The sequence below is a fragment of the Talpa occidentalis genome, unplaced genomic scaffold, assembly GCF_014898055.3.
Source record: "Talpa occidentalis isolate TD23 unplaced genomic scaffold, MPIMG_talOcc4v2.1 talOcc4.13, whole genome shotgun sequence".
NCBI lineage: Eukaryota > Metazoa > Chordata > Mammalia > Eulipotyphla > Talpidae > Talpa > Talpa occidentalis.
The window spans coordinates 101206596-101219712 of NW_023601322.1; the positions used below are offsets into that span (position 1 = coordinate 101206596).

General features: G+C 55.1%; 1 protein-coding gene across 7 annotated transcripts in view; it reads left to right on the forward strand.

Moving 5' to 3' along the window:
* Positions 1 to 13117, forward strand: part of DNAJB14 (DnaJ heat shock protein family (Hsp40) member B14) — a 33290-nt gene that overhangs the window by 11623 nt on the left and 8550 nt on the right. For all 7 annotated transcript variants that reach the window (XR_008551580.1, XM_054694615.1, XM_054694618.1 and 4 more), the window contains 4 exons: positions 415 to 586; positions 5367 to 5512; positions 11225 to 11410; positions 12823 to 12917. Coding sequence is in view for 6 of the 7 variants with exons in the window: in XM_054694615.1 (XP_054550590.1) it covers positions 415 to 586; positions 5367 to 5512; positions 11225 to 11410; positions 12823 to 12917 (599 nt within the window). In the remaining variant the exon portion in view is untranslated. The remainder of the gene's footprint in view (positions 1 to 414; positions 587 to 5366; positions 5513 to 11224; positions 11411 to 12822; positions 12918 to 13117) is intronic.

Below are 13117 nucleotides of genomic sequence, written 5' to 3' on the forward strand. Positions count from 1 at the left end.
CCGGAGCACTTTGAGGGTATTATTCCAGTGTCTTTTGTTGCTCTTGAGAAATGAATGAAAGTCTGGTTTATGTTTCTTTGTAGATAATCTCATTCACTCTTTTAAAGACTCTCCTTCTTAGGTATTCTGCAGTTACATCATGATGTGACAAATAAAAGGATGTCATAAGTAATTGAGCGATACTAATTTTGAGTTATTGGCTTTAAGGCTTTCAGTATTCTACGTCTAAATGGAGTGTGTGGTTTGTAAACTGTGAAGCATCGGAGGGAATGCTTGCTATTTAAAAAGACCCCATGGTGAATCATTTTGGAGAATAAGGTTTTTAATTTGCCAGTTTTACAGTTTTCTTTTCAAAAGCATGTGTATGTGCCGTGTTGTAAACAGACCCGGTGTGTTTTCTCTGTCTGTCTGCAGCTCTGTTGGAAATAATTATGAAAAATGGAAGCACGGCTGGGAGTGGGCCTCACTGCCGCAAGCCCTCAGGCGGCGTGGACCCAAGCAAGCCCAGCGGCACCCCGGACGGCACGTCTGGGCGCGGTGAGGGCGGAAAAGGCTACACCAAAGACCAGGTGGACGGAGTGCTCAGGTAGGAACGACGCGCCACGCGTCTCCACCGTAACGGAGACTGATGCAATGCTGAGCTGTCGGGTTACTAACAAGCAGGGATGTCAGGGGACTGCACAGTGGGTGCCTCACACTTGATACACTTGATGTCTGCAAAGTCACTCTGCAAACTATCACCTTTTTTTTTTGAAGATTTATTTACTTATGCATACAAGAGCTGGGGTGCAGGCCACAGGTGTGGGGGTGAAAGGATTCACCAGAGACAGAGCGGGGAGCAGCACAGGCAGATCCACTGAAATACACTGCCGAGGGGAGCAGCAGGGAGACGGGAGAGGTCTGCTGCGCCATGTGGGTAGCTCCCTGGCCGGGGATTGAACTCGTGCTGCAGAGGCTGCGGACAGCTTCATAGTGCGGTGCTTAACTCCTTGCGCCACCAGGGAGGCCCTGCAAAGTATCAGCTTTCGGGCGGTTCCATCATTTAAAGTAACAGTCAATCACAGAGCTGTTACTTGCAGCTATTTTTTTTCAGAAAAAAAAAATTTGCTTTTTCACACCGCTCAGTGTTTTGATGACAATATTGAAAGAGTGTGAAGAATTGTTCTGTCTCATCTATATATGAAAGGGAAATTTCAAGAGAGGAAGGTCGCGGGTGGTGATCGCATTCTCCTCCTATGTCGGTGAAGGGTGGTCCCCTACTCGCGGCCCTGCGGCCATCATGTATACGCAGACACCACTCGGCCTCCTTTTAAAGTTCTCCTGACTGGTTATTCTGCATCTGTGTTTTTGTTTTTGCCTCATTATACACGTTTCCTTGAAGCAGAAGCATGAGGCAGAGTTGAGAGGTGGCGCGCGGGTTTGGCAGAGCTGGCTTTACTAGTGTGAAGACTAAGGAAGGAGCCTCTGGCTGTGGAACACTAGCGCAGAGTGCTTGGCCGCTGTCACTTAGGAAGCTGTCTCTGGACTTTGCCCCCTCGGAATCCAGAGTGTGAAGATGGCGCCTCTGAGCTGTGTCAGGTGCGTCGGGTCACGCGCCTGGCCCGAGGACTGCAGTCGGTGCGCCAGCCGGGGGACGCGGAGGGCGCCGAGGCAGCCTCTCTCTCTCCCGTGTCTCATCGCTCCTTCCAAATCCTGCTGCTTTGCTCACTCTTTCCTCTCCAGGCTTACTCTGTAAGTTCGTTTCTCCTTCTTCCCACAATTTGGAACTGAAATGATGTTATTTTGTGTTTTATGTGACCATTTACTAGTAGCATGTTTACCCGCATACATGGAAGGGGCCCAGATCCTGGAATGGAAGTTACTTTAAATTAAATATGATTATATTTATATTTTGCTTCTTTCCTTATATATTTGAATGCCAAAGCTTGATTGTAACATCTTAGCTAAGTGTGATGACAGCAAGGGGCGTGGAGTGAGTGACTGGTCGTGAGTGACTGGGTCACACAGCATGGATGCCGGGGGGTGCTTTGGGGTGCAGGTGCTGTCGCTTCACCCCTCTAGTGTTGGGCTGGCTGAGTGAGACCGTAGCTAGGCGAGAGACCTGCTTTTGAATTTCTGTAAGAAAAAGCTTTGCTCCAGCACCGTGCTAAGGTGTCTTCCAGGAAACCACGCCTGTCCTGGAACAAACTGTTTTCTTGTAGAAGTCACTCCACCGGGAGAACGTGCTCTCAGTGAGAGATGTCAGTGAATTGGTCTACGTGTGCTTTCATTTAGAGTATTTTGTGAGTGGTTTAGAAAGGCCGTAGCATCACCGGCCAGTTGCTCGGGAACCCGAGCGCAGCCGAGAGTCGCCGAGAGCAGGGGCGCCCGAATCGGGGTTCTCCTTCCTACCGTCCTTCCTTCCCTCATGACCTCTGCCCTGGCCGCGGGTGGCAGAGCCAGGAGGGCAGTGCTTTGCTGCCTCAGTTTCCACATTTGGGCTGGGGGCGCTCGGGGAAGGGGAAGTGTGGAAGCGGGGTCAGTAGGCCATGCGTTCTGTCCACTGGCCCCTGTGCCCTGTGGTGGTGCGGAGCACGTTGTCTCCTGAGGTTGAGAGGGAGCCAGTGAGATGGGAAGTTCCAGAAGGGTCGGCGCTGGAGGGAAGGCCGTGGGGGCGCCGGGGCTGCGGGTCTGCATCGAGGGCCGCGCGGGCCTGAGACCAGGAATTGTCAGCGGCGGGAGAATGACGCGGAGGTCATTGCCGGTGTGGAAAGACAGAGTCTTTGGTCAATAGGTTAGTTCTGCCTTTTTTATTCAGTAGGTGTGGTTGGTTTTTCTTCTGGGGACTAAATGTGATTGGAACCCTCCTGAGTGGGGCCCTAGGTTCTTCAGAACACCCCACCTCGCCCGGGGGCCGGGCCGGGCTCCTGCTTCAGCGCCCGCGTGTGCTGCTCCCGGCGCGGCAGCCGCGCGTGTTGTTTTCTGCTTCCCCTGCACACGGGGGACCTTCTGCAGGAGGCAGGCTCGCCCGTTGGCGGGCGCGGTCGTGCCAGCAGCGGCAGTGTGGCTCAGCGGGGACAGGCGTGCAACACAGCGCCTCGGTTGCGTAAGGGAGCGCCGGCTCCGCGACGGCCGGCGGGTGCGGCCCAGAGCACGCAGGCCCGTGGCCCAGGCCCTGCCTGTCGTCGGCCGCCGGAGCGCGGCGGAGCACGCCCGGGACACGGCGATGGGCTCGTTTGAACCAGTTGTCAACATCTCATTTGTGAAAAGCCCTTATATATTTTATTTAAAAGTTGGCGAGAACCGTGGGGAATCCTCAACCGCAGCGTCCTGACGTCCGTCGGTCCCCAGTGAAGTGGCTGGCATCATGGGGACTTGAATGTAGGATTTGGCTTGGAGTAAAAGCAAGGAAATCGCTGTGCTAAACTTGGCCAGTCAGGCGGGTGTCTCCCTCAGCACCAGCCTGTGTGGGGAATCGGCCGAATTGCTTTTTGAGAAGCTGGCGAGACGCCGGCCCCCCGCGTGGCCTGCAGAGGGGCCCGGAGCCGGCCCGGTGCCTGCTGCCCTGTTTCCTCCTGGACAGGGCCTGGATTCTTCTTCTCCATTTCTTTCCCGTTAACCTGTGGCCGGAGAAGATCTGGGTCTCCAGTCCAGAGCCGTCTGTGGGAAGCGGGCCGCAGCCGGGGCTGGAGGAAGAGCCGCGACCGCAGCGTGGGGCAGAGGACGCGCCAGCGGCCGGCGCTCAGCCGGCGCGGGGAGCCAGGTGGGGAGTGTCCCGGGAGCTCGGCCCGGAGCGTGTGCCCCCAGCCCGCCCGTCACCGAGGTCCGGGGCCTGCTGGCCTCCCCAGGGGCTTGTGCAGGGCGGGCGAGAGTCCCGCGCAGGGAGAATGTGCTGGGGCGGGGTCCCGCCGAGGAGGGACGTCCCTGCCTTTCCCACCTGTGCGAGCAGCGCGTGCCTCCGAGGCCCGTGGGCTGCCCTTCGCGCTGGTGCAGCGTCCGCCGCAGGACGCCCGCCCCGTGACCAGAACCACGCGGACCGCGTGCCGGGTTTCCCTTTCCTTGACTGTAAGAAAATGCCCGTAGTCGTAGCCCCCTTCTTTCTGTCCCTCTTGCTCTTGTAACAAACGACGACGTTTCCATTGTAAAAGCAGATGTGGGTGGCTTTAGCCCGGGAACCCCTCGAGAACCCGTCTCCCGCACGGCACCGTGACGGCCGGTTCCGTGGGCAGAAAGGCCCGGCCTGCTCCTTTGGAACCCTTGAGTCCATCTTTGCGCTTTTGTTGCCGCCGGGGAATAGTTCTGCCTCCGACCCGTGTGCCTGTCACTGCCTCTGTGCTCAGGGCTCAGGTGTGCAAACACACCCAGTCACGAAGTGCTCCCTGAAACGCGCGGGCATTGTCACGGAGGGGCCCTCTAGGGCGCGGCGAACGTGGCGTCCCAGAGCGTGACTGTGAGGGCATTTCTTTCCCTGGGATGCTTTGAAGACTCTGATCTTAAATCTGCTACATCTTTTGGGCCATAAACGCAGGTGATGCTGCAGAACATGCTCATCATAATGAAAATGAGGTGTGAGGAAAACTCTTGAGTCCCGGGCTGTGTTTCATCACGAGATCTTACCTTCTCGGAGAGCTGGCACAGATGAATTCTTTTTTTTTTTTTTTTTAAGATTTATTCATTTATGCACACAAGAGCTGGGGTACAGGCCAGAGGTGTGGGGTCGGGGTGAGAGGATTCACCAGAGACAGAGCAGGGAGCAGAACAGGCAGATCCACTGAAATCCACTGCTGAGGGGAGCAGCGGGGAGACAGGAGAGGTCTGCTGCGCCATGTGGGTCAGCTTCCCGGCTGGGGACCGAACTCATGCTGCAGAGGCTGCGGACAGCTTCCCAGTGCTGAGTCTTAACCCCTGCGCCCCCAGGGAGGCCCCGCAGATGACTTCTTTTTAGCAGAATTTTTTGGTCAGATCCCTGTTACGTGTAAACAGCCGTTGGGAGGCCGTCACTGTACCCTCAGCTGTGGCACACTGGCGAGGTGTGGCACACTGCTCACATTTGTGAGCACGGTCCAACTGTCCCCACCCTGTGTCGGTCTCGGGGTGTGTGTGGTCTTCATCCATGGCTGGGATGGGCTTGGCTTTGCTTCTCTGTAGTGTGACGAATTGCACAAGGGGCTCCTCACAGCCACCCCTCCTTAGCCGGGGACGAGGTTGGGGGAACAGGCTGTGGTTGGCAGAGAATGAAGAAATGGGCCTTCATGGGAGGAGTGTCCTTTGCTATGGAGAGAAAAACACATGGACGGTTTTTCTATTACTCTAATAAATAAGAAAGTAGAGCTATTAGTGAAGTTCTTCCTTGAAATTTACATTATAATGTCCTTTCTTGTTCGCAGCATAAACAAATGTAAAAATTACTATGAAGTGCTTGGAGTTACCAAAGATGCTGGTGATGAAGATTTGAAAAAAGCTTATAGAAAGCTTGCTTTGAAGTTTCATCCAGACAAAAACCACGCACCTGGAGCAACAGATGCTTTTAAAAGTAAAGTAAACCTTTTATAGCCATTTTTCTAAGCTCTTTTTAGAGTCCACTTTGCGGTATTTCAGATGATGAAATTCTGCCTGCAGTCTGGCGAGTGCCTTTAGAACCCGCATCAGCAAGGGCCCTCAAATCCTGCAAAACGTCACTATGAACCTGTTAACCCAAAAGTAGAACAAATGCCCTTGAGCTTCCCAGTAACGATTTGCCAGTTTGACAAAGTCTAAGTGACTTTTCCAGCCTGAGTCATGTGGGGTTATGCAGGAGCCTCGGGTATCTCACCATCCGCTTCTGAGTGAACTAAGAGCAAAATGTCGTGGTTGCCAGTTTAAGATGTTGGAACACCTTGAAATGGGATATTCCCTGGGATTGCTGTCTGCCCAGCGTCCTTGCATTTCTGCTAACTCTGTTGCCTTTTATGTGTGATTCTAACCAATGTGATTGTGTTCTTTGTAAGAAGGATTTTCCCCCTTGCTTACCATTCACTTCCTGTTCTTTCTCTATCTTACTGTAGCTTTATTTTTTCCAATTTTAAAAACACTTGTCACCGAGCACTTTTTAAACTTCTTTATTTTGTTACAATTCATGAATACTTAACATCTCCTTCCTAGGACAAGGCCCTGGGGCTGAAATGCTGGGGCCTTGAAACAACAGGAGAGCCTCAGCTTGTGAAGTTTCCTAAAAGATACTGTCACTCAATTGCTCTTTCCCCAAAATGCTGTTAAAATTGTTTCCGAGCCAGTTTCACTTCCCGAGCCAGGCCAGGTGCACTTGGGGGTTATTAACATACCCCAATGAACGCAGCCCCGAGTGGTGCTGGTGACAGGAGCGCCGGGTGGTGTCTCCTTAAACCAGCATGAACGGAATTAAAATAATGTCCAGCTTGCCCCGCTGTCAGAATTAGAGGAAGGCTCCGGTGTCGTGCAACTTGTAGCTAACCTGGGGAGTCTGGGCTCGCTACTACCACTAATGTAAGGTGAACAATCTTTGAGCTTTCCCAGACGCCAAGCTTAACCTCCCAAGCCATACCAAGTAGAAGCGCTCTACTTTCAGGTAGTGGGGGTGTCGCGGGGCAACCATGCCTTTACCTGACTGGGGTCCTCACCCGTGTGCTTGAGGGGACTGACCCTGCAGGCACACACAGAGGTTAACAAGAGGCTTCTTTACAAGGGAGAGAGAAAGGAGGACATGCACAACTCGGGGAGAAAAGAGGGAGATAAGCTCTTAAATGCGTCCTTCCTGTTCCGCCGAGACCACACCCACCTGGCTGAGAGCGTGGGCCACGCGCCTCAGACCCCACTCGCGGGGCTGGCTTTTGTTACAAACAGAGAAAATGACTGCTTCACGCCGCCCTTAGGGCCTCGCACCTTCCCTTTGGGGATCGTGGGGTTTGTCGTTCCCAGTGTGCTGGAGTGGGGGTGGCGTCCACAGAGCCTGTGTGGAGTTGGCGCGGGACGTCCTTTGCCCCTAACAGGGGGAACCTGTAATTTAAAAATTTTGGTGGTTTTAAAATGTCTAAAAACACTTTGGCTGTGAGACACTTGCCTGTCAGTGAGCTGCGGGGCGATTTCTGTTTGGGTCTTCACGAGTGTTAAGAACCTTAAACTGCTTCCTTCACCACGAAACGTGTCGCTCTCGTGAGCACCTCGGGTCTCAGGACAGCAGCGCCTTTACAGCCAGCGGCGCGTCGTGCAGAGGTAGTGGCCAGGCGTCGCCAGGCTGGACTCTCACGGCTCCTCCACACAGCGCTTGTGCTTCCTGTGGTGTGTTTCAGCTCGCGCAGCTCTGCAGACCCAGGAGCCTAGCATACCTCCAGCACCAGCATGCAGAGTCCATCCGTGAGGAGACACGTTGCTCAAGACGGAGGAGGCTACTGGTACCCGGAATGTGGGTTTTATGACTCCCGAAGAGGGTCAGACCCAGAGCTGGGGACGAGCCCTTCTTGTGTGGCATGGGAACTACGCAGAAGCCAACTTCTAATCCACAGATGCTTGGAGAGCAACGTTGGTTCCTTACAGACGCTCGCGGCGTTCAGTGAAACCCATCGCCCCACAATGACGGGTTTCGTCAGTTGGCTCACGGACCCTTTCATTCCTTCCAGGTCATCTCACTTGATTTCTAACTGATCCATCTTCACTTCTGTTCTGGAATATAAAACTTGTTTATTCTAAGCAAAGCTATAGTTTTTTCCTCCCTTTGTATGAAAGTTAAGCATAGCCTGATCACTCTGTAATTACAAAAATACTTTTCACAGAAGATGGAAACCACTTGCTCTTTATTTTCCCCAAGTATAGAAAAAGAGGTGGTCATTGGTTTTGGGAGCTCAATTAGACAGAAGAGATATTTTCATCCGTGTGTTTTGCAAAGCTTTAAAAATAGAAGAGGCTGCCCAGGAGGACAGACGCGTGACCCTCCAGGAGCCCGCGAGTGTTCTGACCCCAGGCTGTGGTTCTCGGAGCAGCGGCGGTTTATTCAGCGCAAGGGAGACACTTAACTGTCTATGGAAACACTTTTTTTTAAAAGATTGTTTATTTATTTTTACAAGAACCGGGGTACAGGCCAGATGTGCAAGAGGGCGAGAAAATTCACCGGAGCCAGAGCGGGGAGCAGAGCAGGCAGAAGGACCCAAGTACACTGTCGAGGAGAACAGCGGGCAGCAGGAGAGGTCTGCGCGCCATGTGGGACCCTCGCTGGTGGCCGGGGATCGAACCGGCACTGCAGAGGCTGCGGGCAGCTCCACAGCCCAGCGCTCAACTGCTGCGCCACCGGGGAGGCCCTGGAAACACTTTTTGACAGTATTTGAATGAAACGGTTCCCCTTCTTTCTCTCTGACGTGGGTTATCTTGGAAGCACCCCCCCACCCACCATCTGCATCCTCTTCAGAGACGCCTGAGCCCCTCAGAGGTTACTTGAACAGCGACTGTGCCTGTTGGACACAATCACATGCGCATGGGTCAGCTGTTCGGGCCTTCCTTGGTCAACTCTGGTGGGCCAGATGCTGTCACCTGCATCCGATGTGGCAGTTCCATGGCTGCACCCAGAAGACTGCCTCGAAGAGCAAAGGTGCCGACTCAGGCCTTTGACTGAGTCTTGGACAGAGGCGCAGGAAGAGGGTCCAGGCAAAGCTGACAGGGTCACAGCGCCGTGCGACTTCGATGTCAGAGAGAAAGAAGAACCCACGAAGTCGTCCACTCGGGAAGATGGAGTAGGTGTCCTTCCCCTGTTCTCACGTCACGTGGAACCGGAGCCCCTGAATATTATATACAAAACTAGGCAAAGGCCAGAAGGCCCCGAGAGCGCAGAGAGAAAGGGGCAGCGCAGGATCTGGGGCTCCAAGAGCATCTGGCAGTGAGTGGCTTGGGGTTTGGTTTTGCTTTTTATACCCCAGACTGGGTGCTGCAGAGGCAGACAGCCCAGAAACACCAGTGGGTACAGACACCCCAAGAAAGTGTCTCCCTAGAGCCAGACACCGGGGCAGGGAGACCCTGGTGAGACAGAAACACTGAAACAAAAGCCACCCCTCTTCTCCCCACCAGCAGAGGATGAACAGGGACCCTGGCCCCCAATTTCTTGGGCCTGCAGTGGGGCACCCTCATCCCCCCTCTGGGGTGGGAACAGGGGAGAAAAGAGGGACCGGGGACTTTCACTCCTCTTGGGGGGTGAGAAAGGCCCGTCCTGTCTGCAGGTGCAGACACCCCCTCTGCTCCCCGCGGGCACTGTCCCGAGAGGGCCTGGGGAGAGTCGGGAGACAGACAGCCATGATGGGGGTTCAGTGAAGCAGTGATGAGCCCCCCACTCCTTCCAGCCAGGGGGTGATCAGTGGAGGCTGACGGGGGACCGGGAAGCCCATCCCTGCGGCAGCAGATATCGTCAGCTGCACGTGAAAGCCAGCGGCAGAGGGAATTAAAAAGTGACTCAGCTGGTGTGTGCGACAAGACACTCACTTCTCGGTAACAGCGCAGACACGCTGGAGACACGACGGCAAACGAGGCCATGAGACGTGCCCCCAGAGAGCAGGAGTGGCCCCCCGGATCATAAAGTAGACCAGACTAGAAGGTTGCAAAGAAGCCAATATACCATCTCGTAAGAAAAGTAGAATACTTAAAATTATAGAACAATAAAAATAAAATAACAATAGAAGAAAAATAAAGCGAAAGATACCTTTTGCTGAAATAAATGAGATGGAGGAAGAAATTTACCAAGATAAAATCTGAAGCTAATTCTTACAAGGAAATCAAAACAATCTTGATTATGGTCCCGTGTAGCTGCACGAGCGCTTGCAAAGCGAGGAGTAGAACCTACTCCAGCCGCAGCACAGAGAGGACATTGTCTGGCACGTACGACGCTGGGTTGTGACGGTAGTTCACAAATAACAAATAAAATAGCTCCCTGCTCAGAAGTTGTTCACAGTCAAGCCTCGGTCAGAGGCTGACATTGCCCCATGCGGGCAGTGTAGAGAGTGACGGCGTCGTGAAACCCCGGGTAGTCCGCCTCGTAGGAGAGGCTCAGTCCTAAAACTGGCATTTTTACTGCAAGTGTCTCCTTGGCAGAGAGCGGCAGCCGAGCCCGCGTGTAGGTGTTGGGGTCGGCGGTGGTGTGGGGAGGACACTGTCTGGTCCCGGGTGTGCTTCCCCCGGAGCACCGCCAAGTCGCGGCTGCGTTTCTGGATGACCGTCACTGCGAGCCTGCAGGAGGCTGCGGGCCATCGCCCACCCACTCGGCTTTCCACACCACGGGCCCGCTGCACCGGAAGCGGCCGAGTCCCGACTGAGAAGCCCTGCGAGGAGAGAACGCTCCGGAGTCCTCTGCAGCCTCGTGGCAACAGCCTCGTAATGAGCATCTGTGCGCACGGTACCTATGGCAGCCACCACATGGGATCCCCGATGTATTTTTAGAGCAGCCCATGTTGCAAGAGCCTTACGGAGCCGTCAAGAAGCAAGCGTGTCTGCAGCGCCCGCCGGCGACGCCAGGATGAGCCCGGGGAGGGCCTGCTCTGAGAGCCGAGCTTTCCCAGCCAGGTCATCGACCAGCCCGCTTGCCGCCAGCGCCCCATGACCCGCTTTGGGCCCAGGCGTGCGAGACGGGAGATGGAATTCTTCGTACCAGCATGGCAGTGGAAGGTGAGCTAGGAGGACCAGACTCCCGAGTGAAGGAAGGGCAGCAGCAGACTGTCCCGGGGCTGTGGGGACGCCGCAGTGGAAACACACCAGCCCCTTCCCTCAGGCAGCTCCCAGCTGCACGAGGAGTAAATGATTCAGGACGAGCGTGAGCAGCTACCCCGGGCCGGGGTGTGCCCAAAGCAGGTGCCGGTGTGGCCCGGCCGTGCCTCACGGCCTGCGCATGGCCGCGGTGCCCGCGTCGCACCGTCTGGGCTTCGGGGCGTGGCCGTGCGGCGCGGGCGGTGGGGGGTGAGGTAGGGCTCAGCGCCCGGGAGGGGGTCCCCCTGTCCTGGGTGTGCGAGCGGCCGTGGGGCAGGGCTGGCAGGGCCGGCACCGGGCAGGGGCAGGAGAGGCTCGACGGCGCCATCAGGGAGTGGCGGCCGGGCCGCGGCACGAGCAGCTGGTGGCCACATCGGACGCCGGCCCCCAGGCCCGTGCTGCTTCCATTTGACACGTGGCCTGAGGCAGTTTGTTGTCAGCGTGACGGTGGATTCAAACGGGCCGTCTTTACTCCCATAACACTTTTTATACCAACCCGTGCCCGTCGCTCTTGCAGAGATTGGCAACGCTTACGCTGTTCTGAGCAACCCCGAGAAAAGGAAGCAGTACGACCTGACGGGCAGCGAGGAGCAGGCGTGCGGCCCCCAGAGCAACGGGCGCTTCAACTTCCACCGGGGCTGCGAGGCCGACATCACCCCCGAAGACCTCTTCAACATATTCTTCGGTGGCGGATTCCCTTCAGGTGTGTGCACGTTACGGTAAATACCCCGCGGCCTCGGGAGCCGCCCGCCAGTTCGGCCAGGCTGGCCGGGCCGAGGGGGACCCGCCTTCTCCCCGGTCTCTTTCCTGCAGGTGGGAACTGCTGCCGGGAAAACTAGGACGGCTTTCCAGGCAGGGAGAAGGGACAAACGTTAGCCGTGCCGCCTCTGCCGTCATGCTCTTTGTCTTGGATCATGTTTCTGTTGAGAAAAGGAATTGCAGAGGACAGACCGCATGTAGTTTGCGTAGAGCCGAAGCCTGGACGGCGCGTGGGGGCCCGCAGGGCTGCCTCAGTCAAGCAGGACTGTTGCAGGACAGGACGCGCCTGAGGCCCAGTCACTGTTTCCCGTAGAGTCCCTGTAGATCTCCGGGGCTCTGGCACTGCTAAGATCCAGTGCTGACTTAGAGATGCGCAGAGATGCGTCGTTAAAATACTCCAGCACTTCCTAGTTCTGAATAAAGTAAGTGGATTCTGAAAGTTACATTCAGACAAATCATTTCTTGAAGTAGGCTGGCAAAGCCGAATGTTGCAGAGGTCCTGCCCAGTGGACAGGCTTTTTGGCGACGTACAGTCACTGTGAGTCGCCTGGATGGGCAGGGATGTCTGGCAGGAGCTGCTCTCAGCTGCTCGGGAGTGTAGACTTAGGCACATTTCCTCCAGGCTCAGCCTCCCAGTCAGAGTTAGACTCTCCAGGCTAGAGCAGCGCAGTCGCTTCTCTGACTAGCCCCGTCACCTCTGACCGGCGGTTGGTGACATATCCTTGGAGAAAAGAGTGTCTGTAAATACCAGGTAATGGCTAAAAACACAACCTGTGTTTGCCACGTTAGGACACACAATCACGTCCCCCAGCAAAAGGACTCCGGCCTGGGCTGGAAACCCGCTAGGCTCGGTCAGAAGCCGTCGGGTACAGCCATCGCTGCCTCGGCTTCTCGGGCTGTGCTGGCGGGGCTCGGGCTGCTGGCGGAACACTTCTGCTTGTCGAATGCAGCGAGAAGACCCTGAATAAATGTCCCCTGTGCCGTGGGCTATTCTACAGCGATTGTTTAAATCATGAGCGCGCGTCCTGCCTGCTGATTCCTAGATATTTGTGATGCACTGATGAATGGGGAGGCCGCAGAGCTTCCGAGTGATAGTCCGAGATTTGGGGAGACCCCCGACCACAGCGTCCTCCGTGTGTGCGTGTCGGGCCGGGACTCGCGTTCTCATTTCCGTAAAGAGCAAACTTTGACTTTATTTTCAAGGAGCAAGTCTAAGAGCAATTCTTCCTGTTTCCATCCACCCTTTGCTCGCTACTCAAACTTGTATTGTGTTGGCTATTAAAAGCAATAAAGAAACAAAAAAGCAAGCAAGTGTGTTCGTGTCTCCCTAACGGAGTGTCTCTTTGCATTGTCTAGGTAGCGTACACTCGTTTTCAAACGGACGCGCCGGGTATAGCCACCAGCATCAGCACCGGCACAGTGGACACGAGCGGGAAGAGGAAAGAGGAGATGTATGTTTATGATGTGATGAGAAATCACAAAATGGCAAATTTCAGATCAAGAAAAGCAATTAGAAGTTGTCTGAAAAATAGGGCAAGTTGTTTCCAAGGGAAGTAATGAGTCTTCTCGTGCCGGCGGTTTTTCCTCGAGAAAATCCTTGCGTGTCGGGGAGCAGGGGTGGAATGCAGCGGAGGGTGCCGGGGCAGAGCGG